Source organism: Pristis pectinata, chromosome 12, assembly GCF_009764475.1.
Source record: "Pristis pectinata isolate sPriPec2 chromosome 12, sPriPec2.1.pri, whole genome shotgun sequence".
Lineage (NCBI taxonomy): Eukaryota > Metazoa > Chordata > Chondrichthyes > Rhinopristiformes > Pristidae > Pristis > Pristis pectinata.
The window spans coordinates 5,629,570-5,653,155 of NC_067416.1; the positions used below are offsets into that span (position 1 = coordinate 5,629,570).

Genomic DNA, 23,586 nt, shown 5'->3' on the forward strand with positions numbered 1-23,586 from the left:
GCACTGCAATGATCTCAGCCCCCAGAGAAAGGTATTTTGCACTAATTTTTTTTTCCCACTGGATTAAGTGGTGTGTGTGGTTAATTCAGAGGACTGTTAACAGTCAGCTTCATTTCTGTGGGTTGGGAATCACATATGTTATAAAGAAGGTAAATGTCCTTCACTGAAAGCTAGGGTTGTAGAGTTAGACAGCACAGAAATAGGCCCTTCAGCCCAACTCATCCATGCCGACCAGGGTGTCTTCCTGAGCTAGTTCCTTTTGCCTGCATTGGGTCCACATACCCTTCACATTTTTCCGACCAATGAATCTGTCCACGTCATTTAAATGTTATAATTGTCCTCACCTCCACCACTACCTCTGGCAGCTCATTCCATCTACCCACCAACCTCTGTGTGGAGAAGTTGCTCCTCAGGTCCCCTTTAAATCTTTCCCTTCTTACTTAAATCTGTACCCTCTAATTTTAGACTCCCCATATCTTTGGAAAAAGGTTATCACCCTATCTATGCCCCTCATGATTTCATAAACCTCTAGAAGATTCCCCCCCCACCCCCTCAGCTTTCTTTGCTCCATGGAAAACAGATATTAATGAAGAGGTAGGTTTTTACAACACAATTTCATCGTTACTATTCTTGATTATTTAACAAGATTAATTTTAACTGTCTCACCTCCCACAGCGGGAAGTGCACTTGTGTCTTTAGATCAATTCATTAATATAACCACAATGCTATTGCGCCCCAGTGTACTGGTGTTCCCAGCTGTTTAATGGTGACTCCTACAAGGATGAGGAGATCAGACACAGCTGGTCGCTGTGGCTCATTGAACAGCACTCTCAGCAGCCAGAAGGTCACGGGATTAAGGAGCATTTCAGAGACCTGAACACAGAAGCCAAGTTGACAAACCTGGTGCCAGTACTGAGGGAGCACGCCAGAAGTGGCAGAGGTTCAGGAATTAATCAGAGATCCCTATCTGCTCTTTCAGATCAACAGAAAAGATACCATGACACTATTTCACAGAAACACAGGTGAGTTATCCCTGGTGGCATGAGCAATGTTTAGCCCAGAACCAACACTGCTAATACAGATGGATTTGGTCAATTCTCTGGTGAGTATTTGTGGCACTTTGCTGTGTGCGAGGTTCCTACTTTAAAATGTTGACTAAATTAGAAAGTACTTCATTAATTGTAAGTTACTTTGGGATTCCCTGAACTCAAAAGGTAGGTAGGTGTGTGTGTGTGTGTGTGTGTGTGTGTGTGTGTGTGTGTGTGTGTGTGTGTGTGTGTGTGTGTGTGTGTGTGTGTGTGTGTGTGTACACACACGAGGTAAGTAGATAAATGAGTCTAATCAAAGAAATTGGATCAAAATAAATTCAAAGAACGCTCATTTTTGGAAATGCAGGATCCTAGAAACAGTTCAGCCGGTATCACTTGTTCTCAGTGAGTCCCAACGTGGACATCACCAGTAAACCCAACATCACCTCAACCATGTCTTTTCACAGAAAGAGACACAGTCACACACAAAGAGCACACAGACACATGTATCAGACAACACTAATTCCAAGAAACATAGAATTTTACAGCATAGGACGAGGCCATTTCGCCCATTGATCTTGTGCTGGCTCTTTGAAAGGGGCCTCTGATCAGTCATACTAGTCTGTACTTTCCACACAGCCCTGCAGTTTTCTTCCTTTTCAAGTAATCAATCAAATTCGCCTTTTGAAAGTTCTATTAAATCTGCTTCTACAGTTTTCTCCCCCCAAGACAGAACAATCCAGCTTAGAGAAAAAACTCTCATCTCCACTCTGGTGCCATTTCAATAAAATGAAGCACCAACTCTTCTACCAGTGCAATCATTTTCTCCTCATTTATTTGTTCAAATAGGAATTAGGTTTAAAGCTGATTCCACTTCTCCCACCCAACATCCCACTACACTCCCAATCTACATTGAGGAGAATAATTGCAGCATTCCTACCGCTATCCTATCTAAGACCAGGTGCCTCACTAGTAAATTGGTAAATTAGATTGGTAAATTGGTTTATTATTGCCACATGTACCGAGGTACAGTAAAAAACTTGTTTTGCATGCCATCCATGCAGATCATTTCATTACAACAGTGCATTGAGGTAGTACAAGGGAAAACAATAATAGAATGCAGAATAAAGCATTACAGTTACTGAGAAAGTGCAGTGCAGGTAGACAATAAGGTGCAAGGGCATATGAGGTAGATTGTGAGGTCAAGAGTCCATGTTATTGTACTAAGTGACCACTCAATAAACTTATAACAGCGGGATAGAAGCTGTCTGTGAGCCTGGTGGTACGTGCTTTCAGGCTTTTGTATCTTCTGCTCGATGGGAGGGGGGAGAAGAGAGAATGTCCCAGGTGGGTGGGGTCTTTGATCATGTCAGCTGCTTTACTGAGGCAGCGAGAAATGTAGACAGAGCCCATAGAGGGGAGGCTGGTTTCTGTGATGTGCTGAGCTGTGTCCACAACTCTCTGCAGTTTCTTGCAGTTAGGGCACAGCAGTTGCAATGCCAAGCCGTAATGCATCACAAGTGACCTGGATGTGGAGATATGTGGGCCGTGCCACAGCCCAAATTTACTAACGAGTCACCAGAGAGCTTATGAACTGCTTTAAGTAATGACTGAGGCATTAGAAACAAAGTTTCTTTGTAACTCAGATTACATTTATATGATAATTCAGTAGACTACATAATCACTTTATTGAGCAGTCAAGAGAGATATCTGAGAACTCAATCATAGACTGTCGGTATATGCAACAGCCTTGAGCTTGGATGTGCAGAAGGCAGCTGTGAACCACATCTCCTATCATTCAATGAGACAGGACGTCAACTCAGTTCAACATCAAATCCAGAGCCGATTCCAAAAATGTTTAGTGATTGTTGACAATTTATACTTTCACTTCCTTATCTTTCCCCTCCTCTCTGCTCCTGAAGTCTCCATCGCCTTGTGGAGCCCACTACCACAGAGACCCGCCTCCTTTGATTTGGCGTCATCCTTGATTCAGAGGGAGGAGCCCTGCCTCCACGTGCCAGAGGCTTGAGCACAAGAATTTATACCAACTTTTCCAGTGCCAGTATCGTACACGTCAGAGTTTCCATCAATGGGGAAGAGAAACCTGTGCTCCACAGTTTCCCTGTTACCAAAGCAGGCATAAGTCTTCACAGCAACAAACAATCTGCTGGAAGAACTCAGCAGGTCAATCAGCATCTGTGGGAGGAAAGAAATAGTCGCTGTTTCGGGTCAAAACACAGCATTAGGACCATCGAGTCCTGGTGCAGGGTTTCGACCCGAAACGTCGATGATTCCTTTCCTCTCACAGATGCTACTTGACCTGCTGAGTTCTTCCTGCAGATTGTTTGTTGTTCCAGATTCCAGCATCTGCAGTCTCTTGTGTCTCAACAGTCGTCACAGAACTGCTGGACTCTGCAGAGCAGCTGCATAGTTAAGCACTCTTGAATGCAAAGTCCCAGAGCCAGCTCCACATCAATAATCACACAGCAGTGTATTTTCTCAGCTTTACAATGGCACTGCATCACCAGCTCCTCACACTGAAGATCTTGAGAGAAAAAAGATGTGGCATTAAACCAAGAAACTGCCTGCCATTTCAGATGGAATTGTACAGCAAAGAAACAGACCCTTCGGCCCATCGCTGCTTTACCAACCATCATGCCCACCTCGACTAATCCCATTTGCCTGCATCAATTCCATATCCCTTGATGCCTCGCTCATTCAAGCACCTGTCAAGGTACCCCTTAAGATGTTGTTACTGTTCCTTATACTTAAATTTCACAGCTGCTTTGGGATAATGAACTCGCATCTCTGAACCAATGAACTGAGACATTCCATTGTGAAAGTCGACCCGCGCTCTGTAATAAATCAGACAACAGCAGAACCAAAGAACTTACGATTAATGCTTTATTAGTTTAAAGCTAGCAGTAGTGAGAGATACAGAGAAAGAGTAAACAGTGTAACCCGAGCTCTGTATTAGACCCACTCAAAGATCCCCTGGTTAGTCTGTACCTTTATACCCCCTTCGTTAGAAACCTTCGTGGGAAGTTGCACTTACTAAGGCAGTTGATTACAGCAAGTTTTTAGCAAAACAAGATATAACTAACAAACTTCTTTCTTTCTCATCCACACCTGGCCTCACTTCCAGCCATTAACTATAGTCACCCCATGGCTGAGGCATTATCATACCATGGGAAGAATAGCTGACTATTGGAGAATAGCTGCATACCATTAACCCTTACATTGCCTGTCATTAACCCCTGCATTCCCAGTTATCTTTTACACCATGGTACTACTTTGAAGAGCAGAGAGTAGGAAGTGAAATATTGTAAATATTCCTGCTGTCCCAAAACCAGATTGGCTGATGTCTTTACGTAATAACAGAGAGCGCGCTTCATTAATACCTCATTGGGTATGACACAGACAGACAGTCTGAGGATTGCTCTCAGGTCCTTGGTCTAATAAGGTAGACTTTTCTTTTAAGGAGGAACAAGGCAGGCAGAGAAGTTTACCAAAGTGATTCCAGGGATGAGGAACTTTAATAGTGTAAATAGATTGGAGAAGCTGGGGTCATTCTCCTTGGAACAGAGGAGATTGTGAAGAGTTATAAAACATAGAAAACCTTCAGCACAATTCATACCCTTTGGCCCACAAAGTTGTGCCGAATATGTCCCTACCTTAGAAATTACTAGGCTTACCCATAGCCCTCTATTATCCAAGCTCCACGTACCTATCCAAAAGTCCCTATCATATCCGCCTCCACCACCGTTGCCGGCAGCCCATTCCATGCACTCACCACTCTCTGAGTATGGAGTTATGATGGAGGCTTAGACAGAGCAGACAGAGAGAAACTGCCCCAACTACAAGGGACACGAATGGAAATGATTAGTACAAGTGACAAAAGGAAAAAAAAATTCAGCATATGTTTAGGGTCAGGGATAATCTGTTAGTGGAGGCAGTTCAATCGTAGCACTCAAAAGGAGAGTTGGATGTATCTGAAAGGAAAAAAATTGGCAAGGCTATGGACATAGGGTAGGAGACTGAGACTAACTGTATTGGCCTTATGTAGAGCCAGTATGTCCTCGTTCTGCAATTCAGAGCATCACTGAACTCACCCACCCATGAGCACTCTTGCCAATGTGAACCCAACACCAAGACCACATCTCCACCCAAGCCCCTTGTACATTCCCCATTAACAGATACCAAAGAGCATGGATGTTTTCTAGTTCCTCAGCAGGGATGACAATCCTGTGCTCTACGGTTCCGCTGTTACCAAAGCAGGAAACAGTCTCCACAGACTTGCTGGACTTCACTGAGCAAATGCAAAGTCAAGGCAAAGTCCTAAAGCCAGCTCCACATCAATAACCACACAGCAGGATATTTTCTCAGCTTTACAGTGGCACTGGATCACTTGCACCACAGATTGAAGGAGATTTTGAGGGAGCCAAGTTGTGCTCAACAATGACAGAATTCCCGAATTCCAGACTGAACAAACTGCATTCCTAACACTTGTTAGTACTAATGGCAGTCATCAAATCCTGCTTTTCTCTCCTGCCAGGAACACTGTTTAACAACATTCAAATCATAACCCGGACGGAAGAGACAACATAAAAAGTTTTGGCATGATACTTACCCAACACAGCACAGACCAGAGGCCGTGAAGGGATGTTCTTGTCCGCAGCCTTCTTCCGGTGTCTCATGGGCTGCAGGGTAATTGAGAAGTAAAGAATGGACCACTTCCAATGAAAATTAAGCCATCAGTCCTTTTTTGGGGACCTTCTACATCCTTATAAATGAAAACTCTATTTCCTGTTTCTCGCCTAATTTACAATATTCCACTTCCTACTTCCCACCAATTAAAATAAAGCTGCTTTACTAAGTTGTGTGAGGCTCCAGAAAAAGCAATGGCCAACCGATAAAGAACACCAAAGCAAAGAGCAACATTAGGCAGAAACACAGTGTACTTCTGTTAGATCTGAAAGGGGGGCAGCGACTCTTTGAGTAGGTCACTGATTATCACTCTGGTGGGCTGAAAATTCAACCATTAATACTTTGTCCTCTCTCAGATGTCCCACTGACTATGCCCAATCTTTCCTGGATCTATCTCCAGCTTTCCCTTGCATCTCCTAACTGCAACTTCCAACAAGAATCCCCAATTGAACCTGATAAGTACTCACACCCCAGGTTACCTTTCATTCTGATGAATTCTCCTCATGCTCCTTGGAAAACCTGTTGATTGAAGCACTAAGTCAAAGGGGCGCAAGTGCTTCTACTGTGGGAGTGCCCTGTACAGTTCCTAAAGGCTGCTCACCTACACTCTCAGCCTTCATACTCACCATTCTATGCAAGTTGACCCGAAAGTTCATGTTGTCATCGTGGAGAAAGGCATTTGCATACTGATCCTGCAACACAACACACCAGAAAAACAACCAGAAAATAGTTAGAAAGGGACTAAACTCCAGTCTGATAGAGAGTAGCACAGCAGTTAGATCCAGGTTCGATCCCGACCCCCGGTGTTGTCTGTGTGGGAAGATTCAATCGGTTGCTTTAAATTCCCCCTCAATGAAAGTGACAAAGTGAAACAAAGGGGAGCTGATGGCATGCGAGAAGAATAAATTGCAGGACTACAGGGAAATAAGGAGGAATGGGATTGATGGGATCTGATGAGCTGAATGGCCTCCTGTACTGTAACAGATAAAATAGTACAGCATCGAGTGTCACTACAGCATCGAAGTCAAGACTGAGGCATTTTTTTTGAACAGACAAGATGAAATCTTGATCTAATCTGTACTGACACTGCCCTGGAACACATGACAGGACAATGTAGAGGGAGCTTTACTTTGCATATCTAAATTGTGTTGTTCCAGCCCTTGGAATGTTTAATGGGACAGTGTGGAGGGAGCTTTACTCTGTATCTAACCCGTGCTGACCCTGCCCTGGGAGTCTGTGATGGGACAGTGTAGAGGGAGTTTTTCTCTGTATCTAATCCACGTTATCTCTGCCCTGGAAGAGAGCATAAGGAGAATTTTACTCTATGTCGAACATGCATAGTGGAACTGCTGCAAGTACCTCATGATAGTCACAGAACTCTGTGAATGCAGTTGTACATTTGTTATACTCACCTCTGCTATACAGGTGAGTATGATCAGGCAGAGTTTGGCACTGTTCAATCGATGCTCATCTGAAACAAGAATGCACTCATAAATTTCGGAGCACTATAGTAGGCAAAGAGGGAAAGCGTGCTTATTGTATAAATGAACTGTGAAGAGCGCAAATGTAGCAGAAAACAGTATAGGTCCAAAGACTGCATTTATAGTTTAACAGTCAACATTCAAGCACTAATTGTTTCCAAAGTTCAGTCACTGTTGTAATGTAAGAAACGTGACGGCCAATTTGCACAGCAAGTTCCCATAAACAGCATGTGATAGTTAACTGTTTTTAGTGATGCTCGTTAGGTGACTGAAGAACTAAGGATCAATGCATTGGTTTATTAACAAACTGTCCCTTGCTTCATCTGAGAAGGCAGCGTCACAGGTAGACAGGGTGGTGAAAAAGGCATTTAGCACACTGGCCTTCATCAGTCAGGGCAGTGAGTATAGAGTTTGGACAGTATGTTGCAGTTGTATAAGTCGTTAATGAGGCCGCACTTGGAGTACCGTGCGCAGTTTTGGTCACCCTGTTATAAGAAAGATGTGGTTAAACTGGAAAGAGCTCAGAAAAGATTTACGAGGATGTTGCCAGGACTGGGGGCCTGACTTATTGGGAGAGGTTAGCCAGACTAATTCCTTGGAGGGTAGGAGAATGAGGGGTGACCTTGAAGAGGTTTATAAAATCATGAGGGGCATAGATATGGTGGATGGTAGCAGATTTTTCTCCAGGGTAAGGGTGTCCACACTTGGGGGCAAAGATTTAGGGTGAGAGGGGAAAGATTTAAAAGGGACTTGAAGGGCAACTTTTTTCACACAGGGAGTGACAAGTATATGGAACAAGCTGCGATAGGAAGTGGTTGAGGCTAGGAGCCTCACTCCCTCCTTTTGCACTTACTAAATTGAGTAAACAAATGACTAACCCAATAGTTAAACATACAATATGAATATGGTTTCAATTTCATAAATTTTTTGGATTGAATAAATTCATTTTATCAAGTCCTATCCAACGTAATCTTTTCTTTCAACCATCCAGAATTGATTTAGCTTTTTCTTTATGGAAAATGAAGGGAATAACATGCTTTCATGATTTATTCATTGATAACTGTTTTTTGTCTTTTGAACAGCTGTCTAACAAATACAATTTGCCTAGATCTTTTTTTTTGATATTTACAGATTAGAAATTTTTTAAAAGTTATTTTACCTTCTTTTCCAATACCATATAAAATTGAAATTAGGGAAAAGATTTTAGGTTTTAATCCTTATCAGAAGGGCTTGATAGCAATAATTTATGATCTGATTATGAAAATACTTCTAGAGACACTTGATAAAATTAAGAATGAATGGGAAAGAGAACTCCAGGTACTTTTACCGACAGAGACATGGAAGAAAATTCTCCAATTAGTTAATACATCTTCAATGTGTGCCAGACACTCTTTGCTACAGTTTAAGGTGGTTCACAGGACCCATATGTCTAAGGACAAGTTAGCCCGTTTTTAATCACCACATAAATCCTATATGTGACAGATGTAATTTGGAGATGGCTTCCCTGACACATATGTTTTGGTCCTGTCCTCTTTTGGAAAAATATTGGAAAGATATTTTTAATATTATTTCAACTGTATTGAATATTGATTTACAACCCCATCCTATTACTGCAATTTTTGGGTTACCAATGATGGATTCTGGCCAGTTATCCGCTTCTGCTTGTCGTATGATTGCTTTTGTTACATTAATGGCCAAGAGATCCATTCTATTTAAATGGAAGGACCCTACACCTCCTACCACATTTCAATGGTTTTCTCAAACTATAACATGTTTAAACTCAGAAAAAATTAGGAGTGGTACTGTTGACCCTTCGCTTAAATTTGAGGAAGTTTGGAGTCCATTTATTATTTCGATATGATATAAGCAGACCTTTCTCGAATCCCTTTCAATAACCTTTGAATATAGAGGAGCAGAGCTAACGACATGATAATTTTTTTTTAACCGAAGAAATATCAGTCCAGTTTTTTTTTGAAGTTTTTGGTTTGCTTTTGTTTTTTTTGATTTGGGGGTTCTTTTTTCATATAAGTAAATTTCTTTTCAATTTTGTTTTTGTATCACGCTCACTTAGCAAGAGAGCGGGAGGTCCAGATTATATATTTTACTCCCTGTGAGTGTATATATTAACTGTTATTATAGTTATCCCAATCTCTTCGCACCATGTGTACAATCATTATGTATATTACTTTGAATTAATTTGAAATTCAATAAAAAGATTGAAAAATAAAGGAAGCGGACGAGGCAGGTACAACAGTATCACTCAAGAAGCACTTGGATAGGTACATGGAGGGGCAGGTCGTAGAGGGATATGGGCTAAATGCAGGTAATTGGGACTAGCTGGTGGGCACAGTGGTTGGCATGGACTCGTTGGGCCGAAGGGCCTGTATCCGTGCTGTATTGCTCTATGACTCTAAGGAAGATGGGCCTTGGTTTAATGTGCCATTCACGTATTTGCAGCTGTGTCAGCTGCACTCCATCAGTGTCGGGCTGCTGCTCAGACACATGCTGGTAGTTGGTTTATTATTGTCGCATGTACCAAGATACAGTGAAAAGCTTTATTTTGCATGCCATCCAGACAGATCATTCCAAACACAAGTACGTTCAGCAACACATAAAAAAAAGCTGGAGGAACTCAGCAGGTCAGGCAGCATCAGTGTGTGGAGGACTGTGTACCAAAGAGGACAATACGGGTGTTCCCAAACAGGAAACCATGGATGAACCGGGAGATCTACTCCCTACTGAAGGAGAGGACTGCTGCACACAAATCTGGTGATCCTGATCTGTAAAAGAAATCGAGGTATGACCTTCGGAAAGCTATCAGGGATGCCAAGAGGCAATACCAACTCAAAATAGAGTCCCTGACCAGCCGCCAGTTATGGCAGGGCTTACATGCCTTAACAGGCTACAAGACGAAGTCGGGCTGCATAGCTAACAACAGCGCATCCCTTCCTGATGAACTTAATGCATTCTATGCGCATTTTGAACAACAGGGAAGTGGGTTGGTACCATCCACCCTGACAGCCACCAACGCAGCTGAACCTGTGATCACAGTGGAGGATGTAAGATCAGTCTTCCGGAGAGTGAACACAAGGAAAGTACCTGGCCCAGATGGCGTCCCGGGTCGCGTGCTCAGATCTTGTGCTGATCAGCTGGCAGAAGTACTTGCGGACATATTCAACCTCTCCCTGCTTCATTCTCAGGTTCCCTTCTGTTTTAAGGGGACCACTATCATCCCGGTGCCAAAGAAAAGCAAGGTAACATGCCTCAATGACTGCCGACCAGTGGCTCTGACATCCACCATCATGAAGTGCTTTGAGAGGTTGGTCATGGCACGCATCAACTCCAACCTACCAGACAACCTGGATCCATTGCAATTCGCCTATCGGCGAACAGGTCTACAGCAGATGCCATCTCCCTGGCCCTACACTCAGCTCTGGAGCATCTGGACAGTAAAGACACATACGTTAGACTATTGTTTATTGACTACAGCTCTGCCTTCAATACAATAATTCCAAGCAAGCTTGTCATCAAACTCCGAGACCTAGGACTCAACACCTCCCTCTGTAACTAGATCCTTGACTTTCTAACAAACAGAACGCAATCAGTGAGGATAGGCAGCAATACCTCTGACACGATTATTCTCAACACTGGTGCCCCACAAGGCTGCATCCTCAGCCCTCTACTCTACTCCCTATACACTCACGACTGTGTGGCCAGATTCTGCTCTAACTCCACCTACAAGTTTGCAGATGATACCACCGTTGTAGGCCATATCTCAAACAGCAATGAGTTGAAGTACAGGAAGGAGATAGAGAGCTTAGTGGAATGGTGTCATGACAACAACCATTCCCTCAATGTCAATAAAAGAGCTGGTCATTGACTTCAGAAAATGGGGCGGTGTACATGCACCTGTCTACATCAATGGTGCTGAGGTCAAGAGGGTTGAGAACATCACTAACAGCCTGTCCTGGTCAAATCACGTAGATGCCACGGCCAAGGAAGCTCACCAGCGCCTCTACTTCCTCAGGAGGCTAAAGAAATTTGGTTTGTCCCCTTTGACTCTCACCAACTTTTACCTATGCGTCATAGAAAGCATCATATCTGGATGTATCACGGCTTGGTACAGCAACTGCTCTGCCCAGAACTACAAGAAGCCGCAAAGAGTTGTGGACACAGCCCAGCGCATCACAGACACCAGCCTCCCCTCCTTGGACTCTCATTGTCTTGGTGAAGCAGCCAGCATAATCAAAGACCCCACCCACCTGGGACATTCTCTTTTCACTCCTCTTCCATTGAGCAGAAGATACAGGAGCCTGAGGGCACGTACCACCAGACTTAAGGACAGCTTCTACCCCACTGTGATAAGACTATTGAACGGTTCCCTTATACAATGAGATAGACTATGATCTACCTTGTTGTGACCTTGCACCTTATTACACCGCACTTTCTCTGTAGCTGTGACACTTTACTCTGTACTGTTATTGTTTTTACCTGCACTACATCAATGCACTCTGTACTAACTCAATGTAACTGCACTGTGTAATGAATTGACCTGTACGATTGGTTTGTAAGACAAGCTTTTCACTGTACCTCGATACAAGTGACAATAATAAACCAATACCAGTACCATCTATGGAGGGAAATGGACAGTCAATGTTTCAGATCAAGACCCTACATCTGGACTCATCTGACTCAGCCAGATTCCAGCCTCTGCAGTCTCTTGTGTCTCCATAAGTACATTGAGGTAGTTCAAAAGGAAAAGCAGTAACTGAACACAGAATATAGTGTTACAGTTACAGAGAAAGTACAGTGCAGGTAGACGTCTGAAGAGGAAAAGTGGTACCAGATGGGCACTGTAACAGGCAGCAAGGGAAGGTGGTTGGAGCTAGTACCTTAGCACAGGAACGGTGCATTCAAAACATCATTTGGAGAGCGGATTAGAAGACTAGTTAAAAAGCAGTGTTAAATCTAGTGCCAAGGAATTAACACCTATGGAGGAATTAGCATCTAACAGTATGCATCAGGAAACAAACAAAAACCACTTGATAGCTGCATACAAGAAGAGCGATTACCGAAGTTCCAGATTAGTCATTGCTGGCTGTAGATAATGGGTCGAATCTATGGGCTCAAAGCAACATTTACAATTCATGTCACTTGAGAGAGCACTGCACAAAAACTGGCTGCATTCCAGCAGGACAGAAGAATAAACCACAATAACAAGGGAAGGCTGAGCCACCAGCACAGATCCACTATTGTCTTTTACAGCATTTAGAAGGATGTGGCACTTCAACTTGTTTGGCCTCTTGCCCTTTCACAATGCTGTAAATGCATACATCGCTCACTGGGAGATAATAACCAAGCTCATTTATATTTGAGAGGAAACTGGCAATGGCAAAATGTTAAACCCACAGACTTTACTTCAGTGCACACAAAAATTGACTCAATCACGTGGTTTAAGAGGGAATTAGATAAACACCAGCAATGGAGTGGGCAGGGGCAGCTGCTGGCATCAACTCAATGAGCCAAATGGCCTCCCTTCTGTGCAGAGACTTATCAATGCAGCCCAAGAATTAGGCTTCCCAATATATGACACAGCCAACATAAATGTTTGAAGTAAAGCAAGCAAGGCGGCACAGTAGCATAGCGGTTAGTGTAACGCTATTACAGTGCCAGCGACCTGGGTTCAATTCCCACTGCTGCCTGTAAGGAGTTTGTACGTTCTCCCCATGTCTGTGTGGGTTTCCTCTGGGTGCTCCGGTTTCCTCCCACATTCCAAAGACATACGGGTTAGGAACTTGTGGGCATGTGATGTTGGCGCCAGAAGAGTGGCGACACTCACGGGCTGCCCCCAGCACATTCTTAGCAAAGCAAAAAGACATATTTCACTGTGTGTTTCAAAGTACATATGACTATTAAATAAATATCATCAATATTAACTTAAAGCACATGACAGATAATGTTACAGGACAGCAGAGCAACATCTTGATGAAGGGATTCAGCCTGAAACATCGACCGTTCATTTCCCTCCATAGATGCTGCCTGACTTGCTGAGTTCCTCCAGTATTTTGTGTGTGTTGCTCCAGATTTCCAGCATCTGCAGTCTCTCTTGTGACTGACATGCAGAGACTGAACAAAAGGAGAAAGGGGTAATGAAAAACATACCTTTTAGCCAATGATTAAGAGTGCCTTTAAAGTGAGAAACTTGAGGCGTAGAAGGGGTAAGGTAAGGTCTAATGCAATGAGTTTCACACAGGCACACATTGAGCTACATGTTGGTGCAGCTACCAAAGGAATGTTCAGGACCTGGCTCGTGACAGGCTTGTGACTCTTGGCTTAGTGTCTGACCCCATTAATGAACCGACCTTCCCGAAACAGGAAAACCAAGGGCACGGGCAGCTGAAACACTAGGCAGTTTCTCCTATTCAAACTGAGCCGCTTCCTCCATGGAGACATCTTCCCTCTCTGCTGACCCCTTCCCCCTTCCTGCGTGACCAAGACTTACCGCTGGTTGCGACAAGGAAATATTTTTCCTTACCTTTTGTATCCTGCATGACGATGGAGCAATACTTGAGGAAGGTGATGAGCAGGTTACTGGTGTGAAGGTTTGGATCCAGTGGAAGCTCTGAAGAATTCATCACTACAGTGGAAAGAGAAAGCAAGAACTAACCACAAAATTCTCCCTGAACATACCAAGATCAGTCATTGCTCCGTACCAAGAGAGATAATATGACCACTGCCTTGCTCGTCCCAGCCTCTTATATGCTAAAAATGAACTCTTGATTTCTCAGTCTACCTCATCGTGGCCCTTGCACTTTATACGTCTACTTGCACTGCGCTCTCTCTGTAAATGTAACATTATATTCTGATTCTGTTTTCCTTTTGTACTATCTCAAAGTACCTACGTATGGAATGATCTGTCTGGATGGCATGCAAGCAAAAGCTTTTTACTGTATCTTGGTACACGTGACAGTAACAAACCAATTGCCAAAACACTGACACTGACAGTGAGGGGAAGTCGTCTAGGCTGCTCCAGCTTCCCTCCATGTTCATGTGGAAGTTGAGAGCCCTGCAGCATGGAGCAGCCCACTGTGGCAGTGCGGCCTTTGTGAAAGAGCTGTCATATTATTCCCAGTGCCCTTCCTTCTCGTAACCTCGGAAAGACTTCATTTCTTCAAATATTTATCCAATTCTTTCCTGGAAGATCCTATGAGTTGCTCTTATCACCCCTTCAAGGAGCACATTCTAGGTCACATCATCTATCTGAATTACAGCATCTCTGTATTTCCCCTCTGGTTCTGTTGCCGATGATTTTTTAATCAATGTTCCCCGGTTTCCAACCATTCTGAGGATGAGAGATTTTGTTTTGGCTTTCTCCTTCCACTGAGGAACCCAACCAGTCGGGGTTTGGTCAGACATGTGTGAGGGAGATTCTGGAGTTTCACTGCAGTGGGCTTGGTGGGAGAGGAGGTGGTGGAAAGTCTGCAGAACTCTCAAGTGGCTCAGTTAAACAGCAAACAGTAGGATGGTTTGCAGTTAACTGTTTGGAGGAAGTAAGTGTATGCCCATTTGACTTCTTTGTTCTGTACTTTCCCTTCAAAAATTGGTGGAGTCTTGAAGGTTGTCTCAGGATACGTCAGGACATAGATCAGGTGAAATACTGGACTGAGCAGTAACAGATGGAATTTAATCCAGACAAGTGTGAGGTAATGCACTTTGGGAGGTCAAATTCTGGTAGAATGTATAGAGTATGGCAGGGATCTCAGAAGTGTTGATGTACAGAGTGACCTTGGGGTGTAAGTCTATAGCTCACTGAAAGTGGAGACACAGTCCGATAAGGTAGTGAAAAAGGCATTTGGTATGCTTGCCTTCATAGGCCAAGACATTGAGTTGGGATGTCATGTTGCAGTTGTACAAAACATTGATTAAGCTGCACTTTATAGAGTACTGTGTACAGTTCTGGTCACCATACGGCAGGACGGATGTGGTAGCAATTGAGAGAGTGCAGAAGAGATTCACCAAGGGTGCTGCCTGGAATGGAGGGCTGTAGTTCTGAGGAAAGATTGGATAGGCTGGGTTTATCCTCACTAGAACGTAGGAGGCTGAGGGGTGACCTTATAGAGGTTTATAAAATTATGAAGGGCATATATTGGACAGAGTCAGAATTTTTTCCCCAGGGCAGGAGAGTCTAGAACTAAATGGCACAGATTTAAGACGAGAGGGGAGAAATGTAAAGATCTGAGGGTTAAGTTTTTCAAAGCGGGTGGTGACTATCTGGAGCAAGCTGCCAGAAGCAGATACAATGACAACACTTCAAAGGCGTTTGGACAGGCTCTTGGATAGGAAAGATGTAGAGGGACACAGGCCTAACGTGAACAAATGGGATTAGTGTAGGTAAGCATCACAGTCAGCATGGAAGAGGTGGACCGAAATAGCCCATTTCTGTGCCGTATGATTCTTCCTGTACACGTTCAAACCAACAGCCTCGGGGAGCAGGCATTGTTCAATAATGTATGTGCCCTAACCCTCTGTATCACTTAATTCTGTGGACCCAGCACTCAGCACAAGTCAGCTCCTAGACTGGAATTAAAAGCACTCCACAGCATAATGTCCATAAAACAACTCTGCTCAGCTAGTTTGGGAAATGGACTACTCACAAGGAAGGTCCCAGGTTTTGCCAACTTCTGTTGGCCCAGTTAGCAAACCTCTTACCATCACGTTAGCAGTAGAGATGAAACTTGCCTCAGTGCCCACTAGATGGATAAAGGGTGAAAGGTAACCATGGCTCCCAATCCTGATCAGTGTCTAGTCAATCCTCAGAGTACTAAACCAAGAACAGAATTAAGCTCACCATGTACGCCAGTATCTAGCAGTGAAATAGCCAGGGATCCCACCCGAAGAACACCCAATGCAGTAAAACAACAGGTTCCCAAGGGAATCCAGGCAGAAGTTAGCAGCTCCAGGGAAGGAGGGGGTGGGAATTGATGGAAATTAATTCCAGGAAGACTTACCATCTGATGAAGGAGGCGTGGTTCCCAAGGGTGTGGTTGGAGTTGTCGGCAGTACAGGTGTTGTTGGAATACTGACCAGTCCCATCTCGGGATGGCTCTGAGTTTGATAAAAAGAACATCTTGGTTTCAGAGGCTTCATCTACAATGTTTCAGATGACAATTTCTAATTTTAAAATCTATCACTTCCAAACACGGAGGACCTCTCAGCTCTAGCTACTTACCGCCACAATGCATATCTTTCCTGTGGCCTTCGCAATCCCTGCCCAAGTCCTATTGGTGTTTGTCAGGCAACTTGAGTGGCACTTGCATCATGGTGCTGACATCATCAGCATGTGTCTGGCCTTCACACCCGCTGATGACATCGCCTTTAAAGGCATAGCCTCAATACTGTGCAACTGTGACAGTAGCAGTGGCAAAAAGTGACTAGGTAAAACCTCAGAGTTGACCCAATTACACAGGACACCTTCTCGGAAATAATCTTTTTAAACTGCCCTCCGATGAGATGTGCAGTATATAAACTCTTCAAATATGCTCCAAGGTTATGAGATTATGTGCCGTGATCAGGAGCAGAAACTTAAACAAGTTCATTTCCCCTTTTGTAGCAACGGGGTACTGGGGTCTATTAAAGCACAGTTGCTGCCCAAGGTCAGCGCAGTGCAGGCACTGGTTTGCAGTGTGTGTCCAGCACTTATTTTTGAGTCAGTAAGTCGCTAGACACACACTGAAAACCCCTTGCAGGAGTCAATCCTGTAGAACCAAAAGAGACTGATGGGGTAGATGCAGATCGAAGTTAGGATGCTCACCTGCGCTAATACTGTGATGAAGTTTCTGTTTAAGTGAACGGCTTCGTACAGTGCCAACAGGATAGCCTCATTAGTCCTAGGAGAGAACAAGCACACAAATAACCAACAATCAAACAAAGAAAGCAATTACTTCTTCAAAAACAACACCTCGGCACCTGTAACACAGTAAAGCATCCCAGGGCAATACACAAGAGTGACAGCAAACAATTTGGCACCAATCCACAAAAGGAGCTATTAGAGCAGGTGAAAAAAAACTTCTTCAAAAGAGCTAGGAATTAATCAGCATCTTAAAGCAGGAGAGCAAGGTAGAGAGAGTGTTAGGGAGTTTAGAACCTGGGTAGATGAAGGCACAGCTACCAACGGTGGAGCGATTAAAATCAGGGATGCACCAAGAAACCAGTCTTTTATAGAACAGTACAGCATGGGCTGAGACCCTTCGGCCCACGATGTCTGTGCCAAGCATGATGCCAAATTAAACTCATCTCTTCTGCCTGTACATGATCCATATCCTTCCATTCCCTGCATACTCACATGCCTCTCTAAACCTCTTGAACTCCACTATCGTATGTGGAAGCTTTAGAGAGGGTGCAGAGGAGATTTACCAGGATGTTGCCTGGATTGGAGAGCATGTCTTCTGAGGATAGATTGAGAGAGCTAGGGCTTTTCTCTTTGGAGAGGAGGAGGAGGAGAGGTGACTTGATAGAGGTGTACAAGATGATAAGAGGCATAGATCGAGTGGACAGTCAGAGACTTTTTCCCAGGGTGACAATGGCTAACACGAGGGAACATAATTTTAAGGTGATTGAAGGAAGGTACAGTATAAGGGGGATGTCAGGGATAATTTTTTTTTACACAGAGTGGTGGGTGCATGGAATGCACTGCCTGCAGAGGACGTGGGGGCAGATACATTAGAGACATTTAAGAGACACATGAATGATAGAGAAATGGGGGGGCTATGTGGGAGGAAAGGGTTTGATAGCTATTAGAGCAGGATAAAATGCCAGCACAACATCGTGGGCCGAAGGGCCTGTACTGTGCTGTAATGTAATATGTTCTGTGTTCTATGTATCTGCTTCCACCACTACCCCTGGCAGTGCATTCCAGGCACCTACCACTCTGTGTTAAAAAAAAACTTGCCCGGCACCTCCCCTTTGAACTTCCCCACCTCCCCTTAAAGCTACACCCTCTAATATTCGACATTTCTACCCTGGGAGGAATATTCTGCCATCTACCCTGTCTCGGTCTCTCATAATTTTATAAATTTCTACCTGGTCTCCCCTCTGCCTCCGATGCTCCAGGGAAAACAACCCAAGTTTGTCCAACCTCTCCTTATAGCACATACCCTCTAATCCAGGCAGCATCCTGGTGAACCTCCTCTGAACCCTCTCCAAAGCCTCCACATCCTTCCTGTAATGGGGGGAATGGAGAATTATGGGACAGGGATTATAGAGACCTGCATGTGGCATTCTCTCAATCAGCTTAATAAATGGTACATGCTTCTGTGATTGCTTTGGTATTTTCAGTCCAAACATCCATTTATATCTTAATACAAAACTTGATTTCTGATCGTCAAGCTCAAACTTCTTTGGCCAGCCCTCTTCCTCAGAAGATCCTGCTTTCCCACAGTGCTGCTTCAACAACTCCCACTGCGGCAGTGTAAAAAGATTAACAGTGAAAATAAAACCAGAAAATGCTGGAATATCTCAGCAAGGCAGGCAGCATCTGCGGAAAGAGAAACCGTTAATGTTTCAAGTCTGAGACCCTTCATCAGAACTGAGAAACAGAAACAAGTTAGTCTAGGTAGCAGAATGGAGACGCAAGAGAGACCGCAGATGCTGGAGATTTGGAGCCATGAACAAAATGCTGGAGGAACTCAGCAGGTCAGGCAGCATCGATGGAGGGAAATGGACAGTTGACATTTCGGGCCGAGACCCTTCATCAGGACTGGAAGGAAAGAGGGGAGATAGCCAGTATAAAAACATGGAGGGAAGGGGTGGAGCAAGAGCTGGCGGGTGATAGGTGGATCCAGGTGGGGGGAAAAGGGGTGTGATAGGCAGGTGAGGGAGGGAGTAGAGTGGGAGATGATAGATGGAAGTGACAAAGGGCTGAAGAAGATGGAATCTGATAGGAGGGGGACAGTGGACCATGAAATAAAGGGACAGACGTGAGATGGGGAACCGGAGCGAGGAATGTGTGGGTGAAGGGCAGATAGAGAGGAAAGAGAAGGTTTGATGGGGCCAGTGGGACAAGGGAAAATACGGGACAGTGGGGAGTCGTTACCAGAAGTTAGAGAGAAGGTGGGGAGGAGGGCGATGTATGAAACAAAGGGAACTTCTCTGATAGGGTGAAATAATGTAGCCCATGGAACATGCCCAGTGGGTTGGTCTATTTAAATGAAAGGAAAAGACAAAAAATTGCAGGCAAAAGTGGCCAGTTCTGATAAAAGGAAGGAAAAGAGAGTTATCTAAAGTTGGGAGAATTTGATATCGAGACTTGCGGGCTGCAACGTGCCCAGTGAGGTGTTGTTCCTCCAGCTGCATTAGGCCTCATTGTAACAGTGCAGGAGGCCACAGACAGAGGTCAGAGTGGGAGTGGGATGGGGAATTAACATGGCAGGGAAACAGAGACTCAGGGTCACTCCTACAGATGATGGACCAGCATCGCTGTGTACTTGATGACCAATACAGACAGGATGGGCTGAAGGGTCTGTTTCTGTGCTGTATGACATCACACAGACAAAGGAGCACATCTGCCCCTTAATGTCACATTACTTCACCCACAGATAAGTTCCCTCTGTTCCATCCATCGCCCTCTCCACCCTCTCTGCTACTTGACCAGCTTGTTTTTCTCTTTCTTAATTCTGAAGGATCACAGATATGAAATGTGAACTGTTTCTCTTTCTGCAGATGCTGCCTGACCTGCTGAGTTTTCACAACATTTTCTGTTTTTATTTCAGATTTCCAGCATCTGCGTTTTTTTTTACTTTTAGATCAACAGGCTGATTATCAAATCCCTGGAATCCTGCTCTAGACCAAAACGGCAATACGTGCAGGACAATCCTCGGACATACGTTTATGAGCGTTCCCAGAGTCTCCTGACACAACGGTTAATCTTAAAGTATCAGATACATTCCTTCCAATAACTTTTAAAGCTATCATTCATGAACACATTGGAGATTACAAGTCCCACAGGGACTCCATTAACCACTGCTGTCCAAACTACAGGCATCAACCACAGCATCTTATCATTTTGCAGATGTTAACTCATTTAAAATGTTTAATGTTCCCCTTCCAATTGTTCTTTTGTCACAAGGCTCCTGTGAATGACCTTAACAATTCCAATAATTCTTTGGTTAAACTGTAGAGCTTTTTACTAAGGGATTACAGAACATTGCCTGGGGTCCCAAAGCAGTCGAAATTGTCCCAGAAAAGTTAAGAGCATTACTTAGCATTCTCTTTCCTTAATCTACCTCAGTTATGGCTCTGCTGAAAGCCAAAATGTCTATAGTTACTTGCGTTAATAATTTTTGGCTAATATAGATCTAATTCTTATTCAGTGCATTGGTTGGCCCAAAGCAACTCTCTGCATTCATGTTTCATTGAGCTATTTGGGAGACAAAGGGAGAAGTAATCTTTACTTGGACAGATTTTTGAGTACTTTTTAACTGTGTTATAAACGTTCTGTGCTCTGCAGTCTGCTCACCTACTGGCACCCTTCTGTCTAATGCTCACTGCCCTTAAAACTTGCATCATACCCATCACTCTTCCTGCTTTACTAGTGAATATGAACTCTGCCACCATTAAGACTGTGAAGTTTCCCAGGGTCCCAGCCTCAACCAACTCCACCCTCGACCAACAGAACCATAAAACCACAGGTTAGTTGCTGGTTCATCTCATGGCTATTGCGACAGTAACGATCTTACTAGAGCAATACACAAAAAGTGCTGGAGGAACTCAGCGGGTCAGGCAGCATCCATGGAAGGAAATAAACAGTCAACGTTTCGGGCTGAGACCCTTCATCAGGACTGGAAAGGAAGAGGGCAGAAGCCAGAATATTCTTATTAAAATGCAACATGGAGCCAAACAGAGCGGTAATGGGGCACTCAACCATAAGGTGAGTCAAGGAGAAATTTAAGAGGCAAAAGAGTTAGAGACACCTGCATCCCTGAGCAGAAGGATGATAAATGGAGGGTGTAGATTTAATTAGCAGTAGGATTGGAAGTGGGTTGAGAAAAAGGATTTCATTCAATGCATAGTGGAAGTCCGGAATTCGTGTTTAAAAGGTACAGATTATGACAAGGTTCCGTTCCTGAACTGCTCGTAAGTCAGAAATGAACAGCAACAGTGTGTAGCAGAGGGTCACAGAAACAGCGGTGACAGGAGAGCAAGCAGGCGCATGAAGAGTGGCCACCAGGCAGCCTCACTGAGTGAGCGAGTCTGTTCAGCGCTCCCAGCGCCGCTCGGCTCCACCCAGCCCAATTGTTGCGGCTCGAGGTGGTGGTAGAGAGGGAGGGCACGGGGAAATGCCCCATTGCCATCTGGCAGAAGATACCTGCAGCCCTGCAGCAGCTGGTAAATCCATCCTGCCGGTCTCCCAAAGGCTCGTTCGTATGTACAGGCTGTCCATAGGTTGGATGTTTGTAATCTGGGGTGGACTTGTACCTGGATGACCACTTTAAGAGCCGTAGGTACAAGTACATGGATAAGAAAGGTTTAGATGGATATGGGTCAAACATGGGCAAATGGGACTAGCTTGGATGGGCATTTTGGTTGGCATGCACCAGTTGGGCTGAATGGCCCGTTTCCATGCTGTTTGACTCTATGACACATGGACCAAGAGCTGAAAAGAGGAATTAACCCAATGTTCAGCTTTGGCCGATGTGGAAACAAATGACCAAATGGTCTTCCGCTTGTGCTGTCAGTTTTCTACGATTCTTTCCCTGTTACATCACAGTCTGACTGCGATGAGCTGCTGCCTGTAAACCCATTTCAGCTTCTGCCTTTTCCAGGTGCTCTCTGGTTGCTTGTACTGGCCCAGGCATCCAGTGACCTCCCCTGGGTTTGGTGGGCCCCTTTCAAGGCTCGTGGCCATTCCCCCCAGGACCACCCACTGAAGGCCAATAATCTCACGGAGACAGAAGAGACTGCAGATGCCGGAATCTGGAGCAAAAGACAAACTGCCAGAAGAACGGTGGGTCAGGCAGCATCTGTGGAGGGTCGCCGTTTCAGGTCGAGACCCTGCATCAGGACTGGAGGATAGAGGGGAGATCGCCAGTACAAAGAAGTGAGGGGAAGGGGTGGGGCAAGAGCCAACAAGCGATAGGTGGATCCAGGTAGGGGGGCCGGGGGTTGATTGGCAGACAGAAGAGTGGAAATAGCGATAGAAGCTGGGAGGTGATAGGTGGAGGTGACAGAGGGCTGCAGATGGTGGGATCTGATCGGAGAGGAAGGTGGAACATGGAACCAAATGAGAGAGGTGGGGAGGGCAGATGGGAACAGTGGGGAACAGCGGGGAACAGCGGTTTGAACGCCTGACCTTTACTTTTCTTTGGAATGAGACTATTAAGTTCCCCAGATCTTTGACTGCTGGGCAGTTCTGCAAATAACTGCAGCAAATGAATTATTCCACAGCTTCTCACAACTAAGTGCCACAGGGATACTGGTGAGGGTCGAATGCAAAGGACAAGGGCACAATAAGTCCTACTATTATAAAGATTTCTGTTGAGTTTGTGGCACACAAAGACCACGCTGGATACTCCACAGAATCTCACCTCACCACACCACACGTTATCTCACACTGTCTCCCTCTGTTCCACTCTCTCTCTCTCTGCTGTGTCAATGCATCTATTGAGCCTGCAATCCCCTATGTGGCAAGTTAAGGCAATATCACCAACCATCTATATTAACAGTTCAGATATAAAAGAGCAAACAACATGCTTCTTCAGTGGCGAGAGTGTCACCTCTGAGCACTGGCTGACTTCCAAATTACAGGGCAGTGTCAAGAACAATGGACAGTATTGTTAAAGCAGCCCCTTATTATTATTGAAGGCAACATATTAATGCAACTCAGTGTGCACATAAAAATGTGGTGAAAGAGAGACAGATAGGAAACAGGTTTCTGATCTCACCCGAGATATCCAAGGACTAATTATCCTACAGAACTGTCCAGCAGATGCAAAGGGAAATAGCAAGCAGAAAAACCCACTTAACATGCAGAACACACCCCAAAGGAGCCCAAGATTAACTGCTGTAAAATCAGAGGTGGTATTGCATAGATGCCTAACAGAAGATCAGGAGACTTGCTCTCAGGTCCCTGTTAAAGATGGAGCCTCACTTTAAGAACTCCCCTGTCAAAGGGGAAAACTACAGCCTTACCATCATCTAAAACCTAGTTTAAAAGGACTGGGGTTGTAGCAGTCCCCTGATTTTTTTCAAACTCTCTTCTTTTAGGCCATTTCTATCATTGTTGTCAGTAGCTGTGAAAGGCTGCCCAGTTCGGATTTGCGAAAGGGTTGCATCAGCATAAGCCGTTCATTCTGAATCAGGCTAATTGTGTTGTC

At 44.5% G+C, this 23,586-nt stretch overlaps 1 protein-coding gene across 2 annotated transcripts in view; it reads right to left on the bottom strand.

The window, feature by feature from the left end:
- Window positions 1-23,586, bottom strand: part of armh3 (armadillo like helical domain containing 3) — a 151,034-nt gene that overhangs the window by 74,486 nt on the left and 52,962 nt on the right. For both annotated transcript variants that reach the window (XM_052027108.1, XM_052027107.1), the window contains 6 exons: window positions 17,028-17,103; window positions 16,225-16,321; window positions 13,752-13,853; window positions 7,148-7,206; window positions 6,362-6,427; window positions 5,659-5,728 (listed from right to left, as the gene is read on the bottom strand). In XM_052027108.1, the coding sequence (XP_051883068.1) occupies window positions 5,659-5,728; window positions 6,362-6,427; window positions 7,148-7,206; window positions 13,752-13,853; window positions 16,225-16,321; window positions 17,028-17,103 (470 nt within the window). The remainder of the gene's footprint in view (window positions 1-5,658; window positions 5,729-6,361; window positions 6,428-7,147; window positions 7,207-13,751; window positions 13,854-16,224; window positions 16,322-17,027; window positions 17,104-23,586) is intronic.